At 48.6% G+C, this 13537-nt stretch overlaps 1 protein-coding gene across 1 annotated transcript in view; it reads right to left on the reverse strand.

Annotated features, from left to right (window-relative positions):
* Positions 1-8426: 8426 nt before the first annotated feature.
* Positions 8427-13537, reverse strand: part of BPIFB4 (BPI fold containing family B member 4) — a 29027-nt gene continuing 23916 nt past the window's right edge. The window contains exons 15-16 of the mRNA XM_047069875.1: positions 13127-13203; positions 8427-8450 (exon numbers count right to left, since the gene is read on the reverse strand). Of these exons, the coding sequence (XP_046925831.1) occupies positions 8427-8450; positions 13127-13203 (101 nt within the window). The remainder of the gene's footprint in view (positions 8451-13126; positions 13204-13537) is intronic.

A 13537-nucleotide genomic window follows, 5' to 3' on the forward strand; every position in this document is an offset into this window, starting at 1 on the left:
GCTAGTAAGTTCCACCTTCCACTGCTCACTTGCTCTGGTCAGACTAGTCGTTTTTCTACTCCCCAGAGTCTCCGGGCTTTCCTCTTTCTGGCCTTTGCTCTCTGGTGAAGTGAAAAGGAGCAGGTTCTGAAGTCAGACCTGGGCCATGCTCCTGTCCCTCTACTTACTTGCTGTGCTAACTTGGCCAAGTCCCTTGAGCCCTCTGAGCATCACATCCTCATCTATGAAGTGAGGATCATCCCCTTTGTCCCCCAGAATGGTTTCAAGGATTTTGCGAGATAATGGGTAGGAAGTGCCTGTCACTGCTCCTGGAACTTGCTAGAACTTCCCCTTCCATCCTTCTGCCTTTGTTAACCCGACCTGCCTTAGTGGGTATAAACTCAGAATGTCGGTCTCCCTCCCGTGCGTTGCCCGACCCAAAGACCAACCCAATAACACCAGAAGGATCAAGGTTCCTTTTACCTGAGGAGCCCCAGGGTGGGGCCCTGGGTGCTGCCTTCTCAAAGATTCCCAGATGGCTTTGAGAAGACCGTGACCAGAGGTGTGGGGATGGACAGGCAGAAGGGGCCTTGGGAGGTTTGTATTCAAAGAAGAGGCTCTCTCAGCGGGGTTGGTGCTGCCACAGGGGAGGGCCACGCTCAGAGCCGAAAAGCTCCAGCCGTGGGGAGTGTGGGACCACGGGCCACAGGCCAGCGTGTGTGGCTCATTGTGCGTTTTCTTGTTTTTCAGATGACATCACCATCTTTGAGCAACCCTTCCAGGGGACCCAACGTGGGTGCTCCACCAAATGGACCACTGGACAACAGAGATGACCACCACCTCCAGAAAAAAACCAATACACCGAGAAGCATGCGTGGGGTCTCTCTCTCTTTCCTTTCAGCCTTTTTCTTGCTATGCCAACCGCTTGTTACTCCTCGTAAGACCACCACCACCGCCTCCCCAGCTGTCACCACCCCGCCCCCCCAAAGACCACACGGCACCAGCTAGAAGCTCCGGGAAGCCGTGGGGCCGGTCGATTGTCTACTGTCCTTACGCCACTCCTGTAATTGTCCAGGCGCCCCTTGCCCAGATATTAAATCAGCAAAACTTGTGTGTGGCACATAGCACTGTTCTGAGCACTTTCTCCACATTCATGCATTTAACCCTTACACTGCCCTGGAGAGGTTAAGGAGCCTGCCTGTGGTCACACAGCAGGGGTGGCAGGATTAGACCAGGCAGCCTTACTCACGGCCATGCTCCACCCTGTGTCGGATCCCTTTCTGTGTCAGAGACAAAGGAGAATGTGGGACACGCACGCATGTGTCCTCCACAGAACATCTTTACCTGCGGGGAGTTGTGCTTATCAGATTGTAATGTTTCTAAGGAAGACCAGGAACCCCACTGAGTCTCTTAATGTCCTGCGTGAGTTAAGAGAGGTGGGATGGGCTGTCACCGCAGGCCGCAGGGTCTGCTCTGGGGAAAGCCATTCACGGGATCAGAGCACCTCCTCCCCCAGTCCAGCTGGCCGAGGCCAAGTGTGACGGCCGATACCAGCTCTCGTCTTCCCCCAAATCTAAGTGAACCGAGTCGGTTTTGGGGCTTGGACATCTCAAAATTTGAGGATGCCGGCTTGAGGCCAAAGTGAGGCATCTTGTCAATAACACCTGGGTTTTCCCGGCACTCTACTTAATGGGGAATAAAAACCCGTAAGTCTCCCTGGCTGGCTTCTGTCTTCCAGGGTCCCGAAGTTCGCCTGATTGTGATAAAAAAAGGAATCCAAGCACCATCCTGCCTAGGGATATACGACATCTCTGGTTTGGGCAGATTCCAAAACAATTATGTTCGATGACCCAAACGTCCTTATAACTGCTCCTCAGAATGACCCCTCCCAGTGTACAGATGCTTGATGACAGACCCAGTGATGATACTGGTCTCTCCCCAAGTGAAGACTCGTGATGCGGTGGCGGGAGGTGGATGGCTGATGTGGGGTTCTGGCCATGTTTGGGAGTGACAAGCTACGGGCTGAACGAATGTCCTCTCTGTGCCTGGCTCGGGACTGGGTACCCACTTGGTGCGTGTTTACTAGGGTGATCTTACGTCCCTTCTGCAAAGAACGGTTCCGGCGGTGCCTGTCGTCCTATGTACGTGTTAATAGCGCCCCTTTCACTCACAGAGCTGTCCCAGGTTGGATGATGGATTAAATGGCTTCACCGTGTTTAAACCTCATGACAATCCCATGTGGCAGTTTTGGGGAGGTCTTCATCTGACAGCAGGGCACCAGCTTCAGAGTGTCCTAGGCCTGGGAAAGAATCCCAGTGCTGCCACCTGCATACCGTCTGACGATGGGAACTTAGCTTCTCAGAGCCTCAGTTGCCTCATCTGTGTAATGGGAAGGAGAAGTAATCATACTTGCATGATGGTAGTTGTGAGTGCTTAGCACAATCCCCAGAACATAGTAAGTGCTCAATAAATGGCTGCTATTATGGCAATGACTTTGATGACGACGATGTCTTCCCATTTTTGACTCAAAAGACGTACCTTCTCAAATTGTCAGAGAAAGGCCGAGACTCCACAGTACAGACCAGATGGGCTCAGCGTGGGACTCAAGGAGTGGTCTGGTGCCCTTAGGGACTACAGTCCACTTCACAGTGCTTCTAGGTCAGAACCATCTGCTTAAACAATTGTTTTTAATGTTTATTTATTTTTGAGAGACAGAGAGAGAGAGAGAGCAGGGGAGGGCCAGAGAGAGAGGGGGGGACACAGAATCCAAAGCAGGCTCCAGGCTCTGAGCCCAATGTGGGGCTCAAACTCAGAAACCGAGAGATCACGACCCGAGCCGAAGTGGGACGCTTCACCGCTGAGCCACCCAGGCGCCCCTGGAACCATCTGCTTAAATGGGGAGTGAGTGACCCCCTCTGGGATTGGCGATAGGGTCTTGGCACTCCCCACCTCCCCAGATGGGACCTGGGCTCAAGCAGAGACTGGAAGGACTTGCAAGGGTGTCAGACAAATGCCAGTGTAAATGGCCTGGGACAAACAGGTCCTACGGGAGGACACTGGCAGGGCCCAACCTCTTTGGCTGCCTGACTGACACCAGAAAACTGAGCAGGTGCAAGGAAAGGCCTCAGGCTCAACACTGGAACTTGCGGCCACCCTAGCGCCTAGTCAACATCACACATGGCAGAAAAATGGCCCCGTTAACCCACAGAAGCAGGATAAATAATCAATTGTTGGGATTTTTAAGCCATTAAGTTTTGGAGTGGTTTGTGATATAATAATAAACGATTGAAACAGAGTATTTCCTAGGAATCACCAGCCTCAAAAGCAATGTTACTGAACACACCAGCATCCTGTGTTGTGCCTGCTACTTCGACCTGGGGATGCCCTTCCCCTTTCTGCACCTCCCCGTACTCATCTGAAAAGTGGGAGCGCTAGACTAGAATAGTATTGGTTCTAGTGGAGGGCCTACAAGTGGGATTTTAGGTGTGGGGCTGAAGGTGAGGGTGGTGAAGGTAAGAGGCAACGAAGTGAACTTCACAGGCAGCAGGGACGCTCACCGGTTTCCATGACATTGTGACAAAGTAGCCGTTTTGATGAACCTGGAAGGGCCTTTGTGACTGCTTTGACTGAGTACAACAGGGGGGAGCCTGGGTGGCTCAGTCGGTTAAGCGGCCGACTTCGGCTCAGGTCGTGATCTCACGGTTCGTGTGTTCGAGCCCCTCGTTGGGCTCTGTGCTGACAGCTCGGAGCCTGGAGCCTGCTTCGGATTCTGTGTCTCCCTCCCTCTCTGCCACTTCCCTGCTCACACTCTGTTTCTCTCTCAAAAATAAATAAAGCTTAAAGAATTTTTAATAAAAAAAAATAAATGAGTACAACAGGAGTGACACTACATGACCTCCAAAACTAGATCATAAAGTGCCATGCAGGTTCCATTTTGTGCCCTTGGGAGGCTCACATTTTGAACCCAGCAAGCACATGGACAGGCCGCGTGGAGGTGTTCTGGCTGGCAGCCAACATCAGCCCCCAGACGGGTGAGTGAAGAAGCTTCCAAATGATTCCAGCTGCAGCCCTCAAGTCACTCTCGGCCATTCTTCCCAGCTGAGGCCCGGATATCTTGGAGCAGAGAGAAGCTGTCATGACTCACAGAATCTGTGAGGAAACTGAGACTGTGTTTTATGTCACCAAGTTTTGAGATGGCTTGTTACTCAGGCTTAGCAGCAGAAACTTCTAAATGAGCTCCTGGCGGGGGCTTCCAGAGTTTGCTATTCGTCAGCTATGACTGAAGAAGACCAGTGAAGTTACATGGGCAAGTCTCATGGCCATGTCCCGCCAGGAACCTGCTCAAGCAGCCCCACTTGCCTCGAAGCTTGTGGAACTGCTTAATAGAGGCTCTTCTCACTTTTAAACTTAAAACAGCAGTTTAGGGGCGCCCGGCTGGCTCAGTCGGTGGAGCGTGCAACTCTTGATCTCAGGGTTGTAAGTTCGAGCCCCACGTTGGGTGCAGACATCACTGAAAAATAAAATCTTAAAAAGTAAAATGAAACAACTGTTCACTTGGTGGTTGGGTCAATATCATTGTGAGCTGAAGGAGGATGGGGCAGCGTGGTCCGAGGCCTGAGCAATCCGGCCAGGTGTTGATGATCCTCTCCTGTTGTATCAGCTGCACTAATCTAACCCCATCATGCCTCACTCCTCCACTAGCACCCGCCAGTGCCCCAGAAGTCCAAGCATTCTGGACCAAGTATCATCATTTGGACCCTCAACCCCGTGCTACTCTGCCTAAATTCTAATATGATCCAACTTTGTCCCTTCCTCCTTCCCTATTCTTCCAAATCTTTCCGTCTTCCTACTTTAAAGAATGACTGAACGTGTCCTTTGAATGTTGAGAAACCACAGTCGATGGAAAATGAAACGAATTATTTATAATCCAAAAGTTCTACACCCCCCCCAAAGTTTTAGAAATCCCCTAGAAAATTAAATAGCAGAAGAAATTAAACTTGTTGGAGCATACGTGTGTGTTTTAATGTCTGAGGAAGGGTTGTAAGGGGCCTATGGAGAGCTTCACTGTCCCTCCTCCAGGGAGGACCAGGGGACACATGGCTGGGGGCAGACCCTACAGGGGTCCTTGTGGACAGTGATGTGGGATTTGGATTTTGCTCTGGATGCCATGAAAAGCCCATAGAAGGGCTTGAAGCAGGGAAAGAAGGTGATTGGATGTCTGTAATTACAAAAACCTTCTGGCCACTGAGTGGAAAATGGATAGTATGTGCCAGCCTGGAAGAGCAGAGACCAATGACAAAGTTGGAGTGGTTCAGAAGAGAGATGATGGGAGGAACCAAGGTGGAGGTAGAAATAGAAACAAATGGACGAATTCATGGGAATTACAGGAGTTGGTTCTAATACAATGGCAGTAAGAACAGCAAAGCCATGCATGACCCATCCGCCTGGGAACCAAGTTCCGGATTCTCTTCACAGACACCGCCCTCTAAGGCGGGACTTCCTCTCCTCTAGCCTTTCCCAGAACAGACTGGACAGGAAGTCCTGCCCCACTTCTCTCTGAGCTTCCCCTCCCCCCCATCTCTGGGGCTAGGATTTGGGCGTTACCAAGGAGACCAGGGGAGAAAGAGACCCTAGATCCTTCCGCTAGGAAGAAGAGTGATAATACAAAAGTTTCAAAAAAAAAAAAAAGTTTTAAAAATCCCGTAGAAAATTAAATGGCAGAAGAAATTAAACTTCTGCCCCAGAGAGGTCTGTCTGATGATGGTGTGTTTCCTCTTTGGAGAGGTTGACCTTCCTTGACCACCCAATGGTGCCTCCCCCTCTCCTTTCCCTCTCTGATACGTGTTCCTGTTTATTCCCTCCCTTTATGACCCTCAAGACAATCTCAAAATAGCCTTTTTGGTCATTTGCTTATTGTTTTCTTCTGCCTTATTATTTAAGGTGTGTCTTGTGGACTAGAATCTAAGCTTCTAAACTTCGTGAGGGCAGAATGGGCACTCAGAGAAGGAAGGAAGGAAGGAAGGAAGGAATGATGCAGTCAGGAATACACCCAATACACTATTGAGTTACATAAACTATTGGGAAAAACCAAACCAAACAAACAAAAACAACAAAAAAAGTCTTTAAAAAAAATCCCTGGGAGGAAAAGCTATCTTAATTATGTAAAAGGGACTTCAGTGTTTCTGTGCCCTCTCAAGGCTGGAAGCTGGGATCAAATAGCTCTGCTGAAACCGCTCTGAATGTGCCCTGTGGCTCTAAACATAGCCACGGAGCCGTTTGGGAGAGCAGCCTCTGCCTAGCTCTGGGAGGGGTTCCTTGGGCACTCTATTGCCAGCATGTCAAATGCCCTTCCTTGTTCTCAGTTTACCTCTGATCAGAGGCAAGGGGCCCCGAGGGCTCACACTTGCGACACTAGCACTAACCACAGCAAGCCCAGATTGAGTGCTTAACTGTGTGCCAGCCTTAGTGCCAAACGCTTCAGAAAAAAAAATCTCATTTAAATAGCTTCACACTTAGAGTGTAATAACAATTATTATTATCCATTTTACAGATGGGAAAACCGAAGTTCAGAAGGCTAAGGGTCTCACCAAGTCAACCAACTGGCAGAGAGGGAAGAGCTCCATCCTTCTGATGCCAAGATGCTTATTCTCTAGTGACCTCCTGACACCAGAATTGAGTTTAGTGACGCACAAAGCTGTCTTGTTGGCAGGGGAACCTCTTTGTAGAATGCCGTGTGATTGTTTTGAACATGAAGACGCTGGCTGTTCCCCTCGCTGTCTGGAAGACAGGGTTTCCAGGAGCCTTTGGGTGTGGGATAGCCAAACAGGTACTCTGAACTGACAATACATTGGCAGGGTCTGCGTTTCAGCGAACCTGGAGTCATTGGGCTTTATTTCTAGAAACCAAGGGCATGCATGAGAAGGACCAGCTTGTGAACCTCATTTTCTGGGCTGCTGCTGCATCTGGGCCTCCCCAGTTTGGACCTGAAGGCATGAGGTGCCTTGGGTTTCTGTAGAATCTCTGTGCAACAGGAATCTCGCTATCCCCCTGTCCTAGCCTCATCTCCCCAGGAGGACATGGGAGAGCGTGGAACACAGTGCCTGTGCTCAGCAATATGTCTGGTTTTCCTCCCCTTCCTTGCCATAAGAAAGGATCACACTTCCCTACCCCTTGAGGTCAGGCAGGGTCATGCGACCTGCTTTGGCCAATGAAATTTGAGAAGAAGTGATATGCCTCTCTTCCTAGCAGATGCATGGGAGCAGTACAGGTGTGTGACTCTCTGTGCTTTCTTTCTGCTCAGGACTACACAGTTTTGGGGCCAAACTCAGTGGGGCTTCTCCCTGCAGCTTATGAACAGAATCAGTGTGGTGGGTGGTTAAGACATGGGCTCTGGAGCTCACTTGTCAGGTTCCAACCCCAGCTCTGCCACTTTGCAGCTGTGTGACCTTGGGCAAGTCCCTGCATTTCTTGGTTCCTCGGTTTCCCCATCTGCAAAATAGGGACCTACCTGGTACCTACCTCATGGTGCTCTCATGAGGTTAAATGAGATCAAGACACAAAGCCTGAGTGCAGGGCTCAGCAGGTAGTTAAGCCCTTGATGGACATGAGCTCTCAGAAAGATGGGGCAGAAGGGTATCTTTTTTTTGTCCCCTGGGACCTGGGATACAGCCATCCACCCTTTAGGACCTGGGAAAGTCTTGCTGGGGACACAGAAGAGGAAAGGAAGGGAGAAACCAGCTGAAAGCTGAGGAAGGAGAGGAGACCCTTGTCATCATGGCACATGGGAGGTAGGCTAGATGGCAGTTCCTCTGGCAGTGTGGAGCCTGATGATTCTGAACTTGTTGCTTCTGGGCCCTCCCTGTGTGCTGAGGAGTGGTGGGGGAAACCGAGGCAAGAGGAATCAGCCAAATTGAGCCCTGAACCAAGGCAGTGAGAACTGAATTAAATCCCCTCCTGTCCATCTGTAGGGTCCTCATAGGTATCTGATATTTTTTTCACTCATGACCTGAACCATCCTCCATCAGGTCATAGCTACAACTGCCAGGTGCCCCTGGCCAGCCATCGAGGGAAGAAACACCCAGACCCTGAGGGAAGGTCTTTGTGGAGACTTGCCCCAACTGCAGGGAAATTGGAATCTTTTATTGAAAGTGTAAAGTATGCAGTGTGGAGTCTGGCATGGAGTCCAAAAGGCCTCAGTCCTCCAGGTGACCTCCTTCCCCCTGTGGGTGCTGACTGTAGGGCTAACCGTGGATGGGACTGTTTGCCCACAGGGCTAATGGCTGGTTCCTTTTTTGGGTGGGGGCATGTGGGAAGAGAGTTGCAGGACTGGGGAAGGACTGTCATAGGGGGCTGAAGGGACTCGGGGCCAGGGGCTGTGTTAGGCAAAGTCTTTTCAGGGCTGGTTCTGGCTTCTTCCAGGGCTTCGGCAGCATCTCTGCCTCTGTTGTTCAGGCACTCAGCACCAGAAGGTCCTTGGAGAACAGAAGAGAGAATCCAGTTAATGGATGAGATGACTTCTGCCTGCAGCCTAGTAGTCACCTGCCTTTGGATTGGGCAAGTCACATTTCTGGGAAGGAGCAGTTCTGAAGACAGGAGACAATTGGGGGCAAGGGGCCTGAAGATCACCCTGGCCATGTCATTGGCTTGCCCTGTACAGGGGACCTTGGGCAAGACACTTCCCTCCCCACCCCTCATCTCTTTCTTCTCCCAAATAAGAGAAGCAGGCCTGGGCCTCTGTCCACACTCTCCCCAAATCCAATTTCCACAACTAAAAATATCTACAACAAAGTAAATAATAGGTTTAACCCACAGAACAAAATAAATACCCATGAGTCTGTACTGATATAAATTATTGGAGCAATAAATAAATAGGTGAGCAGGGATGGTTCTTCCTCGTAGGAGATTTCTACCTAATAAATGTGAAAGGAGTTATAGAGTCTTCATTGGGCAAACACCGCACTAATAACTGTTGCAGACAAGAACCATTAAAGAATGCTAAAATGAGTGGCAGAAAGCATGATGAGAAGTAGGATATTTGGGTCATCTCCAAGTATCTCCTTGTGAGATATTTATTAGTTACAATGGGAAAAATCATAACTTAACAGTGGGGAAACTGGCAGGAACCACCTTAACCACATGATCAAAGTCAATATCCCTGGGAAGAAGGCATTGACATTGTGTGCCCCCGATACGGTGCACTGAGAAGGCACACAGCATCGCTTCAGTGGTGTTCTTGCCAAAAATACATAACCTCAATATAATCATGAGAAAACATCTGTCAAATCCAAATTGTAGGGCACTCCACACAACGGGCCAGACTCATCAGAAATGTCAAGGTCATAAAACACAAGGGAAAATTTAGCAACTGTCACACATTGGAGGACACTGTCGCAGATTTGGACTGATGACCAAATGCAAAGTGGGATCCTGGATCCTAAACCAGACAAAGGACATCAGTGGGAAAACTGTCAAGGAAGGCCCGTAGATCAGTTAATAGTTTTGTATCAGTGTGAACTTCCTGGTTTTGATCATTATACTCTGGGTATATAAGATGGCAACATTAGGGGAAACTGAGTGAAGAGTGTTCTAGTGCTCTGTGTACTATTTTTTCAACTCTTCTGTAAGTCTAAAATTGTTTGAAAATGAAAAATTAGGGGCGCCTTGGTGGCTCATTTGTTAAGCATCTGACTTTGGCTCAGGTCATGATCTCACAGTTGGTGAGTTCAAGTCCCACATCGGGTGAGCTCAAGCCCTGCTTTGGGTGAACACGAGCCCACTTCAGGTAAAAGATGAACCCTGCTTCGGGTGATCCCTGCTTCTCTCTCTCTCTCTCTCTCTCTCCCCTTCTGGGATTCTTCCTCTCTCTGCCCCTTGCTCACTTGCGCCCTCTCTCTCTCTCAACAACAAAAAAAGAAAATGAAAAATCAAAATACATGGCTAGACCCATATAATAATAACAAGAAGAAAGAGGAAGAGGAAGAAGAGGAAGAAGAGGAAGAAGGAGGAGAAGAGAAGGAGAAGAATTAGCTACTATTTACAGAGGTTGTATGAGACCAAGACTGGACTGGGTCTTTAAATCAGTGGTTCTGCTACTAGGAATTTATCCAAGGGATACAGGAGTGCTTATTCTTAGGGGCACATGTACCCCAATATTTACAACAGCACTTTCAACAATGGCCAAATTATGGAAAGAGCCTAAATGTCCATCAACCGACGAATGGATAAAGAAGATGTGGTTTATATATACAATGGAATACTACTGGGCAATGAGAAAGAATGAAATCCTGCCATTTGCAGCAACATGGATGCAACTGGAAGGTATTATGCTAAGTGAAATAAGTCAGTCAGAGAAAGATAGATATCATATGTTTTCACTCATATGTGGATCTTGAGAAACTTAACAGAAGACCATGGGGGAAAGGAAGGGGGAAAAATAGTTACAAACAGAGAGGGAGGGAGGCAAACCATGAGAGACTCTTAAATACAGAGAACAAACTGAGGGTGGATGGGGGTGGGGGAGAAGGGAAAGTGGGTGATGGGCATTGATGAGGGCACTTGTTGGATGAGCACTGGGTGTCGTATGTAAGTGATGAACCACAGGAATCTACCCCAAAAGCCAAGAGCATTCTTTTTTTTTTTTATTTTTTTTTTATTTTTTTTTTTTTAAATTTTTTTTTTCAATGTTTTAATTTATTTTTGGGACAGAGAGAGACAGAGCATGAACGGGGTAGGTGCAGAGAGAGAGGGAGACACAGAATCGGAAACAGGCTCCAGGCTCTGAGCCATCAGCCCAGAGCCCGACGCGGGGCTCGAACTCACGGACCGCGAGATCGTGACCTGGCTGAAGTCGGACGCCTAACCGACTGCGCCACCCAGGTGCCCCCCAAGAGCATTCTTTACACAGAGTATGTTAGCCAATTTGACAATAAATTATATTAAAAAAATAAAAAATAAAATGTTTATGCACAAAAAGTAAATAACTCAGTGGTTCTATACCTTTCAGAACCAACACTCCATTTTACATTTTATTACAGGTATTTGTGTTATCTCTCTTATTATTCTTTTTTTCTCTTTTATTATTCTGCAATAAAATTCATAACCTATATAATCTACTTACATCCCTTACTAGAATATAAAGAAGAAATAAAAGATAAGTAGTTTATAATGAAATAATATGTATTTTGATGTGAAATACTCAAGCATGATTATCTAGGAAAGAAAAAATCATCCCCGGTAATTTAAAAAGGGCTCTCAGGTTGGGGAGGGGGCTTGCATTACAGCCCCCGTCGAGAATCACTGGTTGGCGCCACCTCCATTATTTCAGTGCAAAACCTACTTCTCAGGAGCTGGCTGACCTCGGGCAGGTGGCCTACCCTTTCTGACCCTCAGGTCCTACATCTATGACATGAGGGCAAACAGCAGCCAGGGTTGTGCTAGGGCCCAAATGCATACGAACTAGTGCATGGGACACAGGATGTGCTTGGGAAATGGCATATGATGATGATGGTGACGGTGATGATAAATTTGTGCCAATCCCATCCGTATTTCCTAACCCCCCTTTAAAAGTGAAGAGTAGTTAACACTAAGATGCTGTATCTTGGGGCGCCTGGGTGGCTTAGTCGGTTAAGCATCTGACTGTAGATTTCAGCTCAGGCCAGGATCTCACGGTCGTGAGAGCCTGCTCAAGATTCTCTCTCCCTCTCCCTCTGCCCCTCATCCCTGCTCACATGCGGGCGCTCTAAATAAATAAATAAATAAATAAATAAAATGCTGTATCTCATTTAATTTCTCATCACAAACCCTATGAGAGGGGCATTACCGTTCCCATTTTCAGATGAGGAAACTGAGGCTCAGGGCAGCACGGAGGCCCTCCAGGAGCTCAAGAGATGGGACCAGGACACGCACCACTGAGGACCATCCCAGCGCCTACATCTGACCTCTGTCCGCACTGCCCCTTCAAGGTCACTGCCCGCCTCCTTTGACTGCTCCCGTGAGGTGGTGGTGAGGGCCATCCCTGCCTGGGCTGAGACCCAAGCCCGGCAGGTGTGTGAGGAGCTGGGCTCTCTGTACGCTGCTGGAGGCGGTGTGGACGGGGCCATCTTTTGAAAAAGAAATGGTTGTTCTGGGGGAAAAGCCCATTCTTTCCATTTCTGGGAGTGTGTTCTGAGGAGCATACTGAATCCCAGACCCAGAAACACCTTTGTGCACCAGGATCTTTATTACAATGAGGACACTGAGGATGATGGACCCTTCTAGACTCCTCACTGTGGGCCAGGGGCTGTTTAAGGCACTTTACACGTAGAATCTCACTTTATTCTAAAAGTAGCCTTATAGTTAGGTACTATGGTTAGCCCCTTTTTACAGAGGAGAAAACAGGCTCAGAGAAGTTAAGTAACTTATCTGGGGTCTCCCAGCAGGATACTGGCAGAGGCAGGATTTGAACCCAGGCTGTTGGGTTCTAGCATCCTCATTCTTTAATGCCTGTGCCTTACTGATCAAAATTGTGTTTAAAAATAAAACTCCAGAAAGACTGGGATGAAAACAGCGAAATGCTCTAAATGTTCATTTCTAGGTTGCAAATATGTCTAAGAGGATAAACAGGTGTTTGTTTAATCTCTTCTGTATTTTCCAAATTGCAGATAATGAGCATATGTGGTTTTTATAGTGGAAAAAGACCCCCTGCATTTGAATTTCAAGGCAACTGCCATGATTATAATTAGCAATTACTTCAGGAATATTTATCCAAAGGCCCATCTTCCCACTGGCTGGGCGAGCTTTGCAAGGGTCAGGGTTGTACATTTTGCTCGCTGCTGTATTCCCAGCCCCTTGCATATTGTTTGGCACTCAGAAGGTGCTCAGTAAAAGTTTTTCCAACCAACTACATCACACTTCCACTTTGGGTGAGCCCCTTACTGCTCTGAGCCTCAGTATTCCTATCTGCGAGATGGGGGCGAGGACGTCTGCCATGAGGACGAAATGAGATGGTGGGTCGGAAAACTTTAAGGGTTCTTAAGCTTGGTGTCTTGTTCCCCCAGCCCCGCCCTTTGAGGAAACAGGCCCCTCTTGCCCCACCCTTCACCTCCCTTCTCTTCCTCCTCCCAATTCCTGGGCATGGAGTGGAGAGCGAAAAGAGCTCTTCCTCCCTTACCTCCAAGACGTCGATGTCTGCATTGCTGAAATCGATGTTGAGGATTTTGGGGAGAGGGACGCCAGAGCCCAGCACGGCTGTGAAAAGAGACAAAACAAAACGGTCAGGCACAGTCAGCGTGGCTAAGAGGTGTCAGCCACACAGGAGGCTACCAATATTTTCAAGGAAACCAGCCATTTCTCCTATGTCTCTAGGCCTTTGTCCTTGTAGATTCTCCCACCCAGAGCACACTCCCTCACCCTTGCCTGCCTGACAGGCTCTGAGCCTTCCCCGGGACTGTTTGGATGTCATGCCCTCTAAGAGATTTCCTCCACCCCAGGCCGAGGAACCTTGGGCTCCTGCCTCTCCCTCGAACTGCCCCCCCCCCACCATTATTGAAATCACAGAATGTTAATTCTCTGCTTCCACATC

This window comes from Lynx rufus, unplaced genomic scaffold, assembly GCF_022079265.1.
Source record: "Lynx rufus isolate CCGP_SWC_20201006 ecotype Redwood Valley unplaced genomic scaffold, mLynRuf1.p SCAF_8, whole genome shotgun sequence".
NCBI lineage: Eukaryota > Metazoa > Chordata > Mammalia > Carnivora > Felidae > Lynx > Lynx rufus.